General features: G+C 38.1%; 1 protein-coding gene across 8 annotated transcripts in view; it reads right to left on the minus strand.

Moving 5' to 3' along the window:
• LMO7 (LIM domain 7) overlaps window positions 1–18611 on the minus strand; it is a 132751-nt gene that overhangs the window by 86654 nt on the left and 27486 nt on the right. For all 8 annotated transcript variants that reach the window (XM_036384427.2, XM_036383849.2, XM_036383764.2 and 5 more), the window contains exons 2-3: window positions 11024–11094; window positions 7345–7414 (exon numbers count right to left, since the gene is read on the minus strand). In XM_036384427.2, the coding sequence (XP_036240320.1) occupies window positions 7345–7414; window positions 11024–11094 (141 nt within the window). The remainder of the gene's footprint in view (window positions 1–7344; window positions 7415–11023; window positions 11095–18611) is intronic.

The following is an 18611-nucleotide window of genomic DNA, read 5'->3' on the forward strand; positions in this document are numbered from 1 at the left end:
GGTAGGTCATACCCACTTTCACTTTCTTGCTCTTTGGTTCATTCATAAGAAACACCAATTGCTATTGTAAAACAGAAGTTTTCCCTCATGTAAGGATTATGCCAAGTCTCTTAAAATACTTGCCTTTCTGAATTTCCCAACAACTTGCTGAGCATAGTCATCCAGAAAACAGGTAGTGATGCCTCTTTATTTTTGTTTACATGTTTAAATTAACAACTTTCAAAAAAACCAAAAATAATACAGCTATCACCTTGTGCCTTGCCTTATGAAAAACAATACCAGACTAATCAGCTTTGTGGAGAATGATATCAAACAGGATTTGCTCAGCTTCACTCTTAGCAGGGCTGCATGTGCATTCACCCTGTACCTCTGAATGTACATGCCACTGACAAATCAAAACCCCATGACCCAGATCAGCCACAAGATAGGGCCATGGAAGCAGGGCTGGAAGCAGAGCCCACAGCTCCCACATTGGCTGTGATGTGTTCTGTTAGTCTACAAAAAGGTGACTGAAACCTTCAGAAGAAATAGTGGCACTCTACATCACTCAGTATTACTCCCTCATCAGTGAAAAAAAACCAAGAAAAAGGTCAGAAAAGCAAACAGAGCACCTCAAATGCTTATCAACTCATTAGTCAGATCTTGACCAAAATTTATGAGGCTATTTCTTACAAGCATTTTTGCTGCACAACCAGGAAATTTAAGTCTATATTTTCTGGTGTTTGTTAGTGAAGCAAAGCGAGCAACAGCAGCTTTTCTATAACTTACTCCATGTATTTGTGTACTTGCCCTTCCTGATTTTTCATGAGGAATTGAAATGAGAAGTTTCTTTATAATCAATTGCTCATAGCAGACAAGCTACCTTTTCCTTATTAGAAAATATGCTGTCAAACCACAAAATCCTCCCCCTCGTGATTATATTCAAACCATCTCCACATGCTGGTATTCAAGCTGAAAACTCTGTATTTTTTGAGAAAAAAAGTTTTCCTCTGTGTTTGCTTTTGTTAAACATGCATTTTATTTTCATTATTACTATTTTTATTTATTATTATTTTATTTTTACTATTTATTTTTATTATTACTATTGTAGCTCATACTAGTCAAATTCACAGAGCAGGAGTTTAAGATGAAAAAATAATTATTAAAAAAATATATAATGCAAGAAGACAGGATGTACCAATATAAAGGCTATACGAAAGAGTGAACAGCAAGAGAAAATAATCAGCATGAAGGAATGAACTTTGAAAGCAGAGATGCTTTGAAAAAAAAAAAAGAATTCATTTAGATCAAATTAAGCCTCTCATATATCATTAGATTTCTTAAATTTAAGTGGAAAACACAACTAATTTGATTCTAAGTAATCTAGAGAAGGAAGTTTGTAGCTAACTCTTAAATAAAGCATACAACTGAACTAATACATACAAGTATGAACTTTGCCTGAAAAATGGTTTTGAAATTGTCCTATAATAAAGTAAAAATGTCATCTGCATACCATTCCCCTGCTACACAAGGAAAAAAAAAAAAAAACACCACCAAAAAACCCCATTACCCTGGTGAGAAAATTTTCCCACAGAAAAGGAAATTTTGGCCAGCTCTCCTTGATGACAAAAGATAAGGAAATACCAGGGCGGTTCCACAGTTTGCAAAATGTTAGGCACAAAGGCACAGAAAAATATTTTTATTTTTTATGTTCTCCACCCCTTTCATTTTAGTTTAGCTTTCTATCATATTTCTCTCTTTTTACCTTTATTATTCCCCACTTTCCTGGCTTAGAAGGTATATGCCAATGGCCTCAGGAACACTGTTTCAGGTGGTTGCCTTGGTGCAAGTGGTATTAATACCTCCTGATGCATTCAATAAGCACATTTTAGAATTGTATCATCTTACATTGCATTAAAGCGAAGCAATGATGTTGGAGTAGCAGCTATCAGAAGGATATGTTTCCTGTTGAATCAGGACAACAAACATTTGAAAAAATCTGCATGGAAAAGCATCAAGATGTTCTCCACCCTGAAGGAACCCTAATTCCCCACCAGAAAAAAAAATCCCACTCTACAGTATTTCAGATAAACATTTTCAAGCCTGCTGCTGCCTAGAGATGCGCAACTTTTTTTGTGTGTGTGAACAGAAAACGAAAATTCATAAAAAATCCCTTTTCCAAAGCCGAAGAACTTTACGAAGATGACATTTTGTGCTCATGTTCATCCAGCATGCACACAGAAAACTGAGTTAGCAACCTCTCGCCTTGTTTGAAATCACAGACCAACTTCAAACCAAAGTGCTAATGTCATTTCATTTACAGCTCTGAAAAGCCCAATAGCTTCCTATTCTGCCCTGCTGTATGATCACAGCCCTCGTGTCTGGGATGTGAGAAAAAGCTTCCCAAACACAGTGCAAAGTATTGCACTTCCACCTTATTCACAGGAGCTGCAAGCAAAAATAGATGGTCTTAGAAAACCAAATTGAGATATTGCAAGGCAAAGATTGGTGTAAGGAAGATTTCCATTTGCTACCCCTCTCTAAGGGAGACACTGGCTTCTACCTCAGAATTTGCTTCACCACCTGGTCTCAGCTGGAAATGTACCTTCACTGAACTTCAGCCTTGCTGAAGAGTGTACACTTATTGCTCCTGAGCAGCAAGCAATGTATTATTCTGACAGACATGTTCAGCTTGCATAAACTATACATAACTCATTCATCTTCCAGCTGTCTCGTGGCATCTGGTGACTTTCATTCCAGGTTATGATTCTCTGTATTCAGCCAACTGAGTTGAAAACGGGAGGCTTTTGGGGAACAATGGTGCTGCAGCCAGAGATGCACCTCCGAAACTGTTCAGCAAAGCCTTGTTGGAAAATATGTTGTCAAACCACAAAATCCTTCCCCTTGTGATTATATTCAAACCATCTTCACATGCTGGGATTCAAGCTGAAAATGCTGTATTTTTTGAGAAAAAAAGTTTTCCTCTGGATTTGCTTTTGCTAAATGTTAATTTTACCACCCCACTATACAAGAACTGTAATCAAAATAATTTTACAGGATCTGAACCCAGCAAGATTTATCAATTGGAGTACTTTTCTTTAAACACCATCTCAGTTTCACACAAATAAGGACCAAAAAAAGTGGAACTTTATAGTAACAACACAAAATCTGCACTTTTTCTACTGTTCATAATGAAATCTCAGCTTCCACAATGCTCTGACCTTTCTGATACCCTTCCTATACCCCCCAGAAGTCCTGAGGGCTTCAGGACCTACTCTCTACCGGCTTGCTTGCCCCTCAGCTGTACTGGGAAAAAATACGTGCACTGCTCTTTATACAAATTACACATTTTAGCCAGTCTGAAATATAATGGTTGCCATCTTATTGCAGGGGTTCCACACTGTTGTCTCCTTATCACAGAAGTTTCATACCTTCTTGGTATTTTCTCGTGGGCTACTCCTCCAAGCACTGCCTCGTTCTTCTTCACAAAGCAGCCAACTGACTCCCATCCCCTTCTCAAGGGGCCAACCCACACTTTTATAGCACTCTTCTTCTCATTGGTTACAGCTGTGGCCTGTTAAAGTCAGGCCTGTTCCTAATCTTTGATGATTGGCCCAGCTGCAACTCCTTAGGGGTAAGATTACTTTCTATACTATCTTCATTTTCTTATATTCTACCCCCCTACATATAATCAGAAATGAAATTTTAATTTTCTAGAAACTATTTTAGTGCAAAAGTCCAAAATGGCATTAAAAAAAAAATAGTCAAAATTAAAGCAAAAAACCCCAACAGCTACCTCCCAGTTAACTCCCTTCAGGACATCTGTGGGAACATCACAGCCTCCAAACTCTGCCACATGCTTTTAAAATCAACCTGCTGCAAGTGGCAACTTTCTGCAACTACTGCTGGAGTTAGAAGTTGGCACCCTGCAGCTGGCACACCTCACTGTCCAGGAAACCACCATAAAAGCTGCATGGACATTTCTTCAGTCACCTGCTCTTGAACACAGCTTCCCTACAACTACTCTGGTACTTGTCTTACCCCAAAAGTTCCGTTTTCCAAACTGGAACAGAAGTGAACAGGCAAATGCAGCTAAGACAATGGCTACTTCTCACACACGTGCCTCGGGAGAGAACTGGAACAGTGAGGCTAAAGCTAAAAGTTGTTTTATGGATACCAAGTTATAGCCAGATCCAACTCTTCTTCCCAAAGAGTTCTTACAAACCCTCCCACACAAGCTGCAGCCCAGATTTCCCATGCCATGCCAAACTGGGGAGAAGTTTAATCAATTTTCTGAACTTTCCTGGTAGCAATTAAGCATTTTAATTAACTGAATACCAACTTTCATTTCAGTATTTAATCCTCAAAACACATCTATTTATTTTTCCATTCTGTCATGATTAGACCTGAACCACTGCAATCCACACCTGAAATCACTAGGCAGCATTACAATCAAACTAAAGGTAAAAGCTAAGGCTTAATCTGAGTTGTGTAAAATGTTCCTACTAACATAAAGTCCCTATCAGATCTTATGATAAGTAAGATGTCATAAAAGAAAACAAGACATAACAAATCAATAATACACTGACGTCATTAAAAGCAGCACCTCACACGAACTCAATGCAAAAAAACTCTAGCACACAATATTCCATATAGAACAGAATGTTTAATTATTCCTTTAGGCCTGCTAATTTACTGAAACAATTTGTTTTCAAAATAACCATGAAGGCAAAGAAGTGAGATAACAAAACCTTTCTGGAGATTCAACCAAAGGCATCTATTCAACACCACATTTCTGTACTGCTGAAAAAGCCTGTCAAATAGTTGAAGTGAACACAATGCTTAAACAACATACTTATATGGAAATGAAATAGATTAACTCCCTAGGGAACAAAACCAAAATTCAAGGAATTTCTGGAGGGGAAGAAAAACAAAGGGGAGGGAAAGCTGGGGGAGCAGGGGGAAGAGAAACAAGATGTCTTTCAAAGCATTTGTTTCCTTCTGATAATCAGACTGCCATAAAACTCTCAAAACCATGGGGGGTTTGTTTCCTTTGAAACAGAAAACTCAGGAGAGAAATGGATGCTAATTAGGCAATAAAGGCATAAAATGTTTTGGAAATGGACTTCAGGATATGAATCTAGATGAGCATAAAGAAGCTATAGAAAGAACATGATCCGATCCCTTTTTGTTTTAGAAAAAAACCCTGTCATCTCTCATTATTAAAATTGTCATCTGGATTAAAAAAAAAAGACAAAAAAAGAAAAATGACAACCAAATTCACCCCTTCCAACAGTGATTTTGAGATCTCATGAAAGCTTGCTACAGAGCAATTAGTGTGAGACTCAAAGGCACTGAAGACAGCAGAAGTGAGAGCCAGAGAAGTATATGTAACATTTATGAAGCCACAGAAAATACTAAATTTGTGGGAGAAGCAACCTACAAGCAATGAAAATGTCTCCAGAACATGTCAAGCAAGCCTACCATTGAATTTCCTAGTAAGTTTTTTTCTATCTTTAAAACCTATCTTTCAACCATAGTATCCTGAGCCTGTCAGATATCAATGCCTGCTTTCTTATAAATGCAAATCCCCATAATTTTTAGTTTGAGTTCTACATGCTGGGATGAAACCTGGGCTCTTCAAAGCTGGTATAACTGAGAAGGTTCCTCTCAAATGTGTAAAAACCAGTCTTCCACTATCATCATAAGCACCATCTTCTGAAAGCATCCCAATATGGCCTTCATAATTGTTGTCTTAAGAAACTGAAGTGTTTATGTAAAACCTTTTCCACAGGTTAACAGAAAACATTAGCTCTCTCAATTACTACCTTTAAGCTGTGTTTTAACAATAACACTGGGTGAGCTCCATTTACAAGAAACATTTGCCTTTCCTCCTCTTTCCTTTATTTTTGAAGACTTGTAGGAACTAGGAACAACTTCAAAAACCAGTAATACACTACCAGGAAAATATAATGACACACCAAGTGAATACTCTGCATTTTTACATCTGGAAATAAAAAATGCATATAAAAACAAGAGTGCCTGCAGTTATGATTCAAGACAGCACTTAACCACAAAAATGAAATCTAGCTTATGGTTTTCTGTTTTGAATCTAATGGCTACTTCAGAGGCCACATAGAGAATCAAACCACTGATCAAATAACTGTGCTGTCCTCCCCAGAATTATTTTGGTTTCATTTGAATTCTTCTTTGTATGCCTCACAGGAAAAGAATGTGCAGCAGTCTTATTCGCAAGCCTAAATACCTGAGCTTGTCTGGGACAAAGGCAGTTAATGCTTTCTACATGCATTTGATGTGGAAATGCACATTCTCAGCTTATGCAATAATTTATGGCAATTTAACCTAATCTTATGACCTCCAGCCAAGTTAACTACACTTATTCTCTAATGAGCTGCATGGGTGAAGAGCAAAAGCCAATGTTTTGTTGGCTCATCCCATTAAAACATATAAATAAAAGTATCTAAAGAAGTTTTGCATTCTACTCCTACTAAGAAACCAGGTAATTTTCCCTGATGTTAAGGTTGCATGTTTGTCATAAGGTGGGATCTTCCATTTGTCATGGGAATCATGCATATGTCCCTGTTCATCCTGGATCTTTTAATATGAGACCAATGGCATTTGTGGCAGGACTAAATAGCTTTGACATCCTAAGTGACATGAAGAGCCAACAAGGTTGTCATAGTGAAAAAGTGATGAAGAAGGAATTCTTTGAACTCCTTTGTCCACAGAAGGGTTTCTGATGCTACAAAACTTATTTTGTAACTCTCTGGGCAGCAAATTTTCCAAACAGCACACAGAAAACCTTTTACATTTCCTGTAAAAATTATGACATACATCTCCCACCTCTACCCCCAGCAATGTGAGTTACAGCCAAAACATTGGCAAATCCCTCAGCTGAAGCCTGCAGAGAGATCTTTGCATCATCAGAGTTATTTTAATGCAACTGAAGCTTTGTTGTGGGTGGAGTGAAACAGGTTCTAAAAATACTTTAACTACACAGAACATTTCCTACTTTGCCCATTCCCTAAGAAAGGGATATCGGAAGTGGTTCTAAATGTTAAGATAGGATGGTGGCCTTTAAATAGAGACAAGTAATGCCACAGAGGTTTGTGCACAGGAGCCAGTGCTTGATACCTCTGGGGATGATGAAGCTTGATGCAGTGACAGGATGACTGAAGTTACAGATCCAAATGACAGTTTAGGTGTCCTTTGCTGTCTAAGATAACATAGAAATGGTACAATTTTGAACAAAAAAATAAAATGGAGCTAAAATTTTGAAAATTCTTTAAAAACAGAGATCACTTGGTTCATACACCAGATATTAGATTCGATACCATTACTTACCAAACCAGCTATTGGAGTTGGCAGACGATTGATCTTCTTAACGATGCCAGGTTTGATCTTGTTAATCAAACTAAAAAAAAGTTATATGATTTTCTGTTAAATATTTTACTGTACTTAAGCATGAGCATCAATGCTTATTAAGAAATACTTTGCATGTGGTCCTAACATAACATCATTTGTATGAGTTTGAGCTGAATCTATTAACACTCCCAAGAAGTGACAAGCAAGAACAGATTGTAGAAGCAAAAATGAAACAAGTCACACACAAAGAGGTTTCTGGGAACAGCAAAGTGAGAAAAAAAAAGAAAATGCCTGAGGAGGCGTGGGCAGAAAAGGATCTGTATTTCTACTACAAGGGTGGTGATGTTAATTGGATTCAGATTTTCTATTTATAGCTTTTCTTCTCATAAAGGTTCTGAGCAGATGTCAAAAATGTACCAGAATATTCATTTTCAGAGTTCAGTGTGATAGCACTAATATTCCTGAAAGGGTGAGAAATAAACTCAGTTTTCACAATGCTACCAAGTCCAGTATGCTGTGTGCAGCAATCACTTTTGGCACACAAAATTTACATGAACAAGTCATTTTTCCATCTCAGTCAGAAGAGACTGTACCTGATATCACTCTTCACATAAAATTCATAATTAAGCTGAGAAGATAGGACAGACTAACACATGACTAATTAATACATATGCATACCTTATCCTGCAGTAAAGATGAGGCACAGGATTCCTTGCAAGTTTTCAATCATGGAGATAGAGAAATATTGTGGTTCACCAACTTACACACTGGACCAGAGGGTCAGTGGAGAACAGGGACCTCAGGACACCCTGCAGACTTCATCTGCTTCTATACATTTGAGGATTTTTTTTCTTGCTCTCCCTTCTTGTTGCTGCTTCTCTGGCCAGACCCTTTACCCCACACAAAGCATCAGCAAGGCCTTGTGATCTACCCACACCAGTGCAGCAACAAGACCTGGAGTTTAAAACTGTGTGGGGGAAAAGCCTCTTTTGCTCAAGCAGAAAACGTATTTGCGAAATAAACACAAAGAACAGTTGACCCCTATACACTGGAATGAAGGATACATTTCTAAATACCTACCAAAAAAAAAAAAAAAAAAGAACTGCAGGTCCTGAGATTTTTCAATAGCACTGAGTTATTTAGCAAACAAGACACATTTGATTACTTTTCCTACCCAAAAAAGTGATCTGTTGAGATGGAATTAAAAAAAAGGTTTGAATTCCTCCCCTTTATTTTAAATCCTCCAAATGCATAATTTTTGATTTATTTTACTGAAGAACATGAAGTAGCATGTGACCAGGAAAATTTCAGTAAATTTCTTTCTTTCTTTCTCTAGTGCATGCACACTAGAATTGGCAAAATGTAAAAGGCTTTATTTTGTCAACTACTGATTACTCAGCCAACATGTGCACTTAGTCATTGAGTAGGACAAACAAACTGACTGGATGCTATACAAATATGTGGTGCAAGTAGAGGTTTTATCTACTATGGTTTAAGTCAGGTCTACAATCTACAGAGATAATACATCCACCTTAATTAGCCATGCCCACAGGTGAACCAAGGAAATGGACGATCTAATTTCTAGTTTGTCTCAGTTATTTGAGATCTCACATTATATTGTCATTAGTGAAAACTGGACATGTGAAAATTTTTGCCATCTGCTCTTTCCTGTTTCCACAGAATTTCTATGAAAATCACTCCTCCTTGGACTTCAAGTACACCAGATTTAAAATTAAGACACAGGAGAACAGCTATTTAGTACAACATAATAAGGCATCTTTTGCTTTAAAGAAAGTTGTATGCCTTCTAAGGCAAGCTGCTCACTAGAATGTCTTAGGCTGCAATGCAAGATGTGGCTGGCAGCGTGTATTCTTCTGCCACCTGTTAAAATCAGGTGCGGCAGTTTTCTTTATCTCTTCCACAACCCCTCCTCCTTCTGGGAAATATCTACTCTTAATGGGCCATTGAGTCTCACTGATAAAATTACATCACCCCATTGTGAGATGCTCCACCCAGGGGGAGGAGCCAAGCATTCCCACCTGGATATAATCTGAGATTTGGAACAACAGAGACAGCTTTTCCCCACTGGATTCCCAGAGGAAGACCAGGTCCATCAACACCACCACTGGACCTTCAGAGTTAAACTACACCCTTCTACAGGATCACTGCTTCAACAGAACCACATCTGTCACTACAGGAGGATTGCAGCCACCATTGAATGGGACTGCTACCAACACCCTGACCCACAGGGTGTTTACATTATCCATTTTAAGAGAGGCTCCTGCCTTCCTTACCAGATACCTGTCTTTTCAAACCGAGACACTGAAGAAATTGCAGGATGTTTTTCTTGCATTATTATTAATTACAGATAAATTTAACGGACTTGCATTTTGCAGAGGGATCCTCATTCTATTGGCAAGTAAGTGTCAACAATGAAGATATCAGAAGATTAGTATGCATCAGTTAATGGCCAATTCTTAAACATCTGAATACAATATATACATCCCACTAAACATATCCTTTCTTATTAAAAGTAGAAACTATTTTTATTAGCACATTCACACTCATTAAAATTTAATTACATAAGTAATGAAAAAAAAAAGCATCTAGCTCTACAATATTATTGAATATTAATTAATGCCTCACATCACAGATAACTTTAGAAGCATCTAGCAAGATAAGATTGGAAGGCAAAGGGCCCAAAGCAAAATAAAGGCAAGACAGAAAACATGGCACTAAACACAGAAGGAAAAAAATATCTGTAGGAAAAGAAGGTGAGAGAACTGAACTTGTACAAATATTTTCTGAAAGTTCACCGTTGCTGAATTGATTTTAGAGCGGCTCTGAGTTTTGTGGGTTTGGGTTTCTTTAAGGTTTGTTTGGTTGGTTTTGTTGTTGTTTTTAGCATCCCAGGTAGCTCTCTAACAAGATTTCTCTTGCACTGGTGTTCTAATGACATTTACAACTGCTGTTCCTTAAAATACTAAGGGATTAGCACTACTTCCAGTCCTGGAAACCTGTTCCAGTAAGTATCAAGCCAATTACAGATATGTGGATGAGACCTGTTAAGTGGACATTTTACACCTCTGACTCAGTCTAACAACGAAACCAGGCAAGTCTCATCATTGCCAAGCCTACAATATATAAGCACGAGGAAGCTTCTTACAGAAAGTGCTCCAAAACAAGCTGAGTGTAAAGTTCTGTGATAGAAATAGGTAGTTTCAGGATTTATGAAATCAATACAAAAGGGCAGGGGATGGAGGACAGAAATCCAAACCCAAACAACAGCAGTGGGTAGAGAGGTAACAGAGTGCTTTGATCACAGCCACAGCACCTTGCAGAAGCTGAAGAGAAAGCCCAGAGATATCCTGAGCTTTATAATCAAAACCAGTATAATCAATCAATAACAGCATGATCCTTTCAGTATCACAAAAAGAAGTGTGTGGGACAACACAAACATAGGGATCTGGAAAGAGTATGTCCCAAAGGTGCTTTTACTTCCCAGGACAAACAACAGGTATTTTAAAAAATTAAATTATTTACTACAAAATACTTTTGGTACTTCAGAAAAATAAAAATAAAAATTCAGAGGCCAGGAAGGACAGAGTCCAGCTGATGTTAACCTGAAAGGTTGTTATATAGGTAAGCCAATACTCACTCGCACAACAGGACTCCATTTTCTAGAGCTGCTCGAAAGTCTTCAGTTCCAAAGCATTGCCTGGTAACTGCCTATAAGAATAAGAGTTGAGAGTTAATTGGACACACAGACAAAATCAGCACTAGAAAAGAAAATCTTAGTAGTAGTTAAAAACAAACAAACGAACCCTGATTTAACATTTAGTTCATACTATTATTTTCTTGCATTAATTCCAAAGAAACAAGTATTTAAAAACCAGTTCTTTATGCCTCAAAAGAAGTCAGATCCAACATCTTAAAATCGTTTCCTCTAGTGTAAGTAAATCTTCAGCTAAATTCTGTGGGAATACTTATTATTTTCTGAAGCAATACTAGTCACATTGAAAAGCATAAAAGAAATTTCAAACAGAAATGCAAAAGAGAAAGTCTTTTATCTCCTACTTCATGTTACAGCGTGTATACCCATGATATCTAGCACAAAGTATTTTAATAGTAGGGGTTTTTTGTGCCACTTGGACCTAAGGCAGTGTGACTAAAGAACCATTCCAAGTCTGCATTACCACGTGCACATCAATTCCCATTCCTTGGCAAGTGGCAGGACTATACTAATGGGACTTGTTTGTATACTCAGATTAGAAAAGCAGTGAGCAAGAACAATGTCTTATAAAGGGCTTAAGACACCCAAAACCAAAAGAATTGACTACAAGTTTGCAGCAAAGTAGTTTTCAAAAAATACCCCAAAACCCCAAAAAACAAAGCATTTGCTCAAACCTATACTCACACTCACTTGGAGCCACTACTAGATCCCCCCTGTGCCTACATTCCCTGCAGGGACCAAATTTGGCAGATTTCTTCCAAACACCCAGATTAATAACCCACATGCAAGTCCAAAAAGGACTTTTATACAATTCTGCCATCAGTCCAAAAGAGAGGTTTTAGGCCAGCTGGGAACAGAAATCAAATACTAGGAATTGTATTTATTTGAGCTTAGATGTCACCATGTTCAGCCACCAGCTAATTATGAGCCAGCCTCAATCCTGTGCAGGAGTTCAGGTACACAGTTCAAAGTGCTGTGGAACTGCATGCATCCAGAGCAAAGCTACTGGTTATCACAGTAAGTAAGGAAATTACTACTGAAAAGAATGAGCTTTGCTTGGTAAAAAGAGCAAAGGACAGGATGAAGCTGTTTTAGGATCTGTAAAATTATTACATCATCACCCTATCAGGTTTTTTTAATTCCAAGAGGGATGCACACTAACACCAGAAATCCTACAAATTAAGTAATTAGCTTTAACATAGGTTTTCTTTTCATTCAAATGCTAAAAGTTCAATCTTCCTGTTGAGAAGAAAATTAGATATTACAAAAATCTTCTTTTGCGTTTAAGGTTTTTTCCTAAAATGTAACAGATAGTGACAGAAAATGAATGATGGCATGGCAACTCAAGATAAGAAAAAATTCAAAATTCAGGGAAAGAAAGGATGATAATGATTCCCCTAGGAGAATTGCACTTTATACAATATTCATATAACAACAGTCTGTTCCTACAGAAAACTAGAAGATGCATCTTAGAAATATAATTGTCAATAATCACTTAAAAATACAGAATCTGAGAACTACCCTTATCTCATATATGGCAGGATATTTTGTTTCCAAACCTGTATATTTAGTGATAATGATTTTGAGGAAGCTAGCCAATGTAAAATAACAGCATGGAAACTTTAAGAATAAATATTTATGTTCCCTAGGTTATAGGGAATATGAGGAATAGGAATACCTAGTTTAAAATTATGCCCTTCATTCTGCAAGTTAGAAATTTGACATTTTCATGCCATACATTAGAAGTGTATTGTAATAGGAGTCGTAGGTCTGGAGTCTAGCTTTACAGCTATATTTCAAACTCCAATCAATCCTTAAGAATCCTAAAGTTTTTCTTATTGTGGAGTTGTCACTGACATCTACAGGACTACACCATCAAAATGTTTGTGTTACAGAGAGTTTACTGTAAAGTCATGCACGCAATAGATGACAAGGTGTTTCCTTCAACAAGAGTTGAACCCATCCCAAGCCTGCAATGTCTTCTAAACTCACAATCAACCTTCACAGTGAAATCTCTCTTTTTTTTTTTTTTTTTAAATAAGGGGTCCTAGAATTGAGTATGTAGCTAAGGCCCAATCTCCTCAAAAATCATTCAGAGGAAGACAAGAAACATGTGCCACTGAAGACAAATTACACTTCAGAGTAGCCCCTCCAGAACACAAGAATGCCACACTGCAATGCATAATCCTGTTTCCTTGAACAGCAAGAGTCCAATTTGAGTACAAGACTGTAAGTGCCTCTATTAGACTTGCAGACCTCTTAAAACTATATTAGAAGACATTACATTGGAAGCATTTTGACTAAGCCATTTGTGCAGCTGCTGCAGCAATCAACACTGATCTGCTAGACAGGATGGAACTGTCAGACTGATCGTGTGACCCACTGATTTTGACAACTACGTGGCTTGTTGATATTAAAATAAAAGCGTTGGTTCTGCCAAATTAGGTTTCATTAATATTGACTGTCAAAGTATAACTAATAATTAAGTAATTAGGAGGTATTCTCAAAGAACAATTTAACACTGGTGCATGAAACCAAAACATTTTCCAAGTTGCACAACAACTTGAATTTGTTGATGCCACAAAAGTAAGTGCTTCATTTTAAAATCTGTTTTTGAACAGAGACAGAGGACTTTTCTCATTATGGACTTTCATCTGGCTTACACCCAGTGCAGAGCTTCAAGCTCAGTTGTAACTATGATAGCCTGCCCAGGAAACAGGTATCATTAAAAAAATGCAAAGACACAGACTGCCTCAGAGTTCCCTGGATGAACCTAGGTAAGACAAAGTGAATTCCACCCTAAGATATTACATCTTCAAACTATGTCTATATCTTTGGTTTCTGAGTCATTGTTTGTTCATGAAAACTGCTTATACTAGGTGTGGTACTCTTGTGTAATAGGCATAATTTATTTTGAACAATTTTTCAACCACTTAGCCATGTGAGCCACCAAATAATAAAGAAAATACCTTACAAGAGTGATTTCTATCCATCTTTGAACAACATCCCTTTCCAAATTATAGGTCTCTTTTCTCTCCTCCATTCAGTTGAATATATTCTGCTTCGATCACTGCTTTTTTTGATAGAATGAGAGCAATGACATAATTAAAGACTATATAATAAAATCAAATTTATTTGCTGCTATAAAACAGTTTAATGTTGTTTTTCAAAGACAGCGTCCCCTAATACTTAGGTAATTTGCAATTGCCAGATCCAACCAATTATCTTGAAAGAGTATGCATATCAAGTCTTTATTTAAATTTAGACATTTTAAAAATGCTTACACACAGAGGGCTAGTTTATGTTCAGGTTTGCTGTGATTCCTGTAGCAGGAGACAAATCAAGAATAACCAAAGATAACCATTCTGAGTGTGGCATGACATCAAGCTCATCGTGAACTGAACAAAAAGCACATAGCACAGAATATGCTGATTATATGTCCAAGTACCAAAATAATCATTGAGTACATTTCTTTGGCTTGCTATACTGGAGGCCAAATATAGCTGATCATAAGGCAGGGCTCCTTTACCTTACAATCTGTCCCAAGTTAAAAGATTCTTTCAGTGTTAATATTAAAAAAAAATACTGAGGGAGCTCAAATCAAGTTGTTTCCATGCTTTACACAGGTTTGAATGGCTCTAGCAGAAAGGCAGCTCTACCACAGGCCAGTCGATGTTTACCACCACACAAAACTCAAAGCGAAGGGACTGGTAGGTTTCTCAATTTAACTTTGCTGTGATGGAAACAGCCAAACTAGACTCTGCCCAACCAATGCAAGAATCCTACCACATACCCAGGCATGCTGGCTGACCAGTTCTCCATCACAACAGTGTTAGCTGCCCAGAGCCAAGGAGGCAGGGCTGCACCACGCCCAGCCTGCAATCTCAGCGATGCCTTGGCACAGGTACTCACCATCCAGCCTGCTCTCTCCACCTCTTTCAGAGCTCCTCTGCCACCCTGTCTTTACACTACAGCACTTCAAACCATGCAAGTCCCTATGCCTCAACTTGAGAGAAATGCTACTTGCATCAGCTCCCTGATGCAAGGATGTAGGCTAGGGATGGAGGAAAGATGCAAGATACTGAACCACAGATGGTAGCAACTGCCTGAAGGAAGGCTTAGATCAGGATCTCATGAGGCAAACAATTACTCAGAGGGCAATAAATCAGATCAACACTGATTTATCAATTTCAGGTCCCCAGCATGGTCTGCAGCAAGAAAAGACAAATTTTGCATGCTGAAGACTGGCTGTCTTCTGCAGGGAAATGGGACAGTGATGCAACAGTGATGCAATGGTGCCATCCCCAGTACAGAATTTTGGCTACACCTGCCAGGTCCTGTCACAACGCCTGCCTGAGCATATCAACCCATATACATATGAATGTCTGAATTCCTACCTTTCCAATGGCCTTTCTTCTCCCTCCCCATTACCACAAATCTGGATCAGGCTACATGGCAAATGGCTCTGTCTTTAAATAACCCCAGCATTGCATTTCTCCATTTACAGAACTCCTTTGGCTATAACTGCCTTCATGCAGTGCAGAATAGTACTGCTCCTGCAAGATGCATAAGGAGATACATCGGCTACACCCCAGCCAACAAGCAAGCATGCAGGCAACTCCCAGTGTGCTGGCATCTGTACAGCATGACCAGGTCTGGAAGTAGATTCACAACATGTTTTCAAGTAGTATTTTGAGTCCACTGCATTTTATATCCAATTGTCAAAACATGGTATATCTCAGCTTGACAGATTTTTCTTGTCCATCATGAAAGAAGAGCAACATCAAAAAAAAAGAAATACAAAAAGGCAGTAACGATTTATTCCCTCTCCTACATTCAGAGGCACTACCCAAAGTCCTATCTCCCCTTTTCATGGCTATTTGCAGTTCCATTTAAATGCCATGCAGTACATGAGCTTTTGTTTCAACAACTTATGTGGTAGCTACCAGAAAATGCTGTCATTATGCTTTGAAGTAAATAGCTTGTGCTGCCTGGCATTTACAGTCTTCCCCTCCCAAAATTTTTAATCTCCTCCCTCTTAAAAAAAAAAAAAAAAAAAACAAAAAAACCAAACCATAACATCGCCTCAATTTTCTCCTGTAGTAATTTTCTTTATCCAAATCCCTCCCAAAGGGCATAGGGTGGTAGGAACCATATTTAGAGGGTTGCTGTACACAGTCTTGAACAGAAGTTGAAAAATCAGCCATTTGGGTAGAAAACTTTTGATGTTGCAGTTATCAGCCCAACCATAGCGATGACTGGATTTCTCAAGGTCAAGTAGTAGAAAACAGCAGCTCATTTTTGAGGTCAGCAGGATCTGTTTCCCTGAATTTTGAGCCCCAAGAAAATGTACAGAAAGAATGGGCATTCACAGCTCCCATCCACGGGAAAATACTACTGGCATTTCACTTCTGGTAGCAGCAGGGATGCCAGGCCCAAAGCAGGCAAGGTCACTGTGGAAAAAATGCTGCTATTGTGGGAAAAGTGCTGCTATCTTCCCTCCTGATCAACAATTTAATTCACCATCCAACAAACTCCTGAGGGGTCAGTCAACAAGTGCTCAAGAAGCTCTCCCAGTCAGCTCTCCAGCAATGAAAGGATGACACTGCCCAACCTAACCTGCACAAGAGTCAAGAGCAAGACCTAGGTTTTACAAAAAAAGCTCTTAAACTCAAATCCCCACACCTCACAGCTAAAATCCATGACAGGCATGCTGCCACTGAGGAAAAGAACTGGGATGGCTGGACTAAGAAAAATATCTACAAATAAATGTGTTGTATAATCTAACTGAACAGCAAAAGTAAGAAGAGGGAAGGAGATGAGTATTTTTGCCATTGATCACTTATGCTGGGCCCTGTATTGTTCCTCTTTATCTCTATTTTTCAGTTGGAATAATTCACTGTCTCTGATTCAATGCAAGGCTGTACTCCCCTGTTTAACCCCATACCCCAAATCCCTAGGCATCATTACATTTCAAAGAATGTAGATATTTTTCAGTCTTCAGTCCAAACTGCCTTTGATAGCAAACCAGAACAGATATTTATAAAAGGAAATGGTTCATTATTGAAAAGAAAAAGTCTTAACTGTTATTTTCTATCATCAACATAATGATGGGGTCCTATTGTGGTATGCCTTCTGGACAAACATACCACGACTCCTGAAATAACACACAGCTACATTCTTACAAAAGATGAAGAAAAACAGTAAAGGGTGAGCAAGAAGGGAAAGCATTACTGGTGTAGTAGGTGTGAAAAGCACAGATCTCTGCTCATCAGATGCTTATACTCTGCTCATTTGAGCTTTTCTGTCAAACCACATGTAGAAACACAATCTGAAGGATGAAAGGAAAATTTTCCTTCCAATGGTTCACAGAACGCCTGGCTTGGGGAAACAATGCTGCAGAGAGAGCAGGGATAAACATTTGGGATCCATCAACTCAGTCAAGCTTTTCCCCCACAAACAAGACCATCCATCCCATAAAGGAAAACAAGATGAATAAGCCTGCTGTTGTTTATCCTGATGACTGTACTGACAGGTGTCAAGCTGGGAAAACCATCATACATTACTTTGTGTGACAAGAAAGTGTTACTGTATGTGCAGGTATGGGCAGCATCAACTAGATGGAGGTAGGTGTTCCAGTAACACAAAGCTTGCCAATGCAAAGTGAAATCTGAACGACTAGACATCTCTGAAAAAAAGAAATCATTGACATTTTATTTTTAATTACATAGCTACAGCTGATTTCTTGGGAAACTATTAATTCTGCAAACACCATTTGAATGCACACGATCTCTAAAGCTGCCACCTTGAGTGATGCATGCTGATTTCAACTTTAATCACATATTCAGTTTCGCATATTTACAGTTAAATAAAAGTGGGCATTTATTCACCTTCCCAAGGCAACAGAATACTAACATTAGTATTTTAAAATTTTCCAGTTGAGCTCCCTACTAATTTAGTAGTTTGTGGTAAAATAATGGTGGTATTGGGCCCCTAAACCATAAATGTTCCTTATTAAACAGAGAAAAGGATAAAGCATTCATGAAGAAAAAGACATTTAAACATTCTGTTCACCCCTGAAATAAGCACAAAGTAAGCACTGAATTCCATAAGTATGTAAAAACCTGCTTTATTGAAAGTTGTCTTTTTCAATTAATTCACAGTAAAACAGTGGTGTACTAGACTTCAGTGCTTCTTTCTGACAGAGAAAATAAGTTAAACATACCCTGAGAACAAGAATTATGAAGGAATGGTTTCCAGAAAAGTAATCAACTGAGATAACAGAAGAAATTACAAGCAGAAATTGCAGTTTTACTACTTAGATATCTGTTAATGACTATGTTTTATAATATATGTGCTCTCATGCTAGACAGATTTTGAACTTGCCCACTGTAAAAGTCAGTCTCTCCATACACCATTTCTTATTCTTTTTTCTGAAACATCTACATATTCAGCACTGCACTGGTTCTTATCTGACCTCAAGTTGTTAATACCTTTCCAAGTTGAGGGATAA

Source organism: Molothrus ater, chromosome 2 (genome assembly GCF_012460135.2).
Source record: "Molothrus ater isolate BHLD 08-10-18 breed brown headed cowbird chromosome 2, BPBGC_Mater_1.1, whole genome shotgun sequence".
Lineage (NCBI taxonomy): Eukaryota > Metazoa > Chordata > Aves > Passeriformes > Icteridae > Molothrus > Molothrus ater.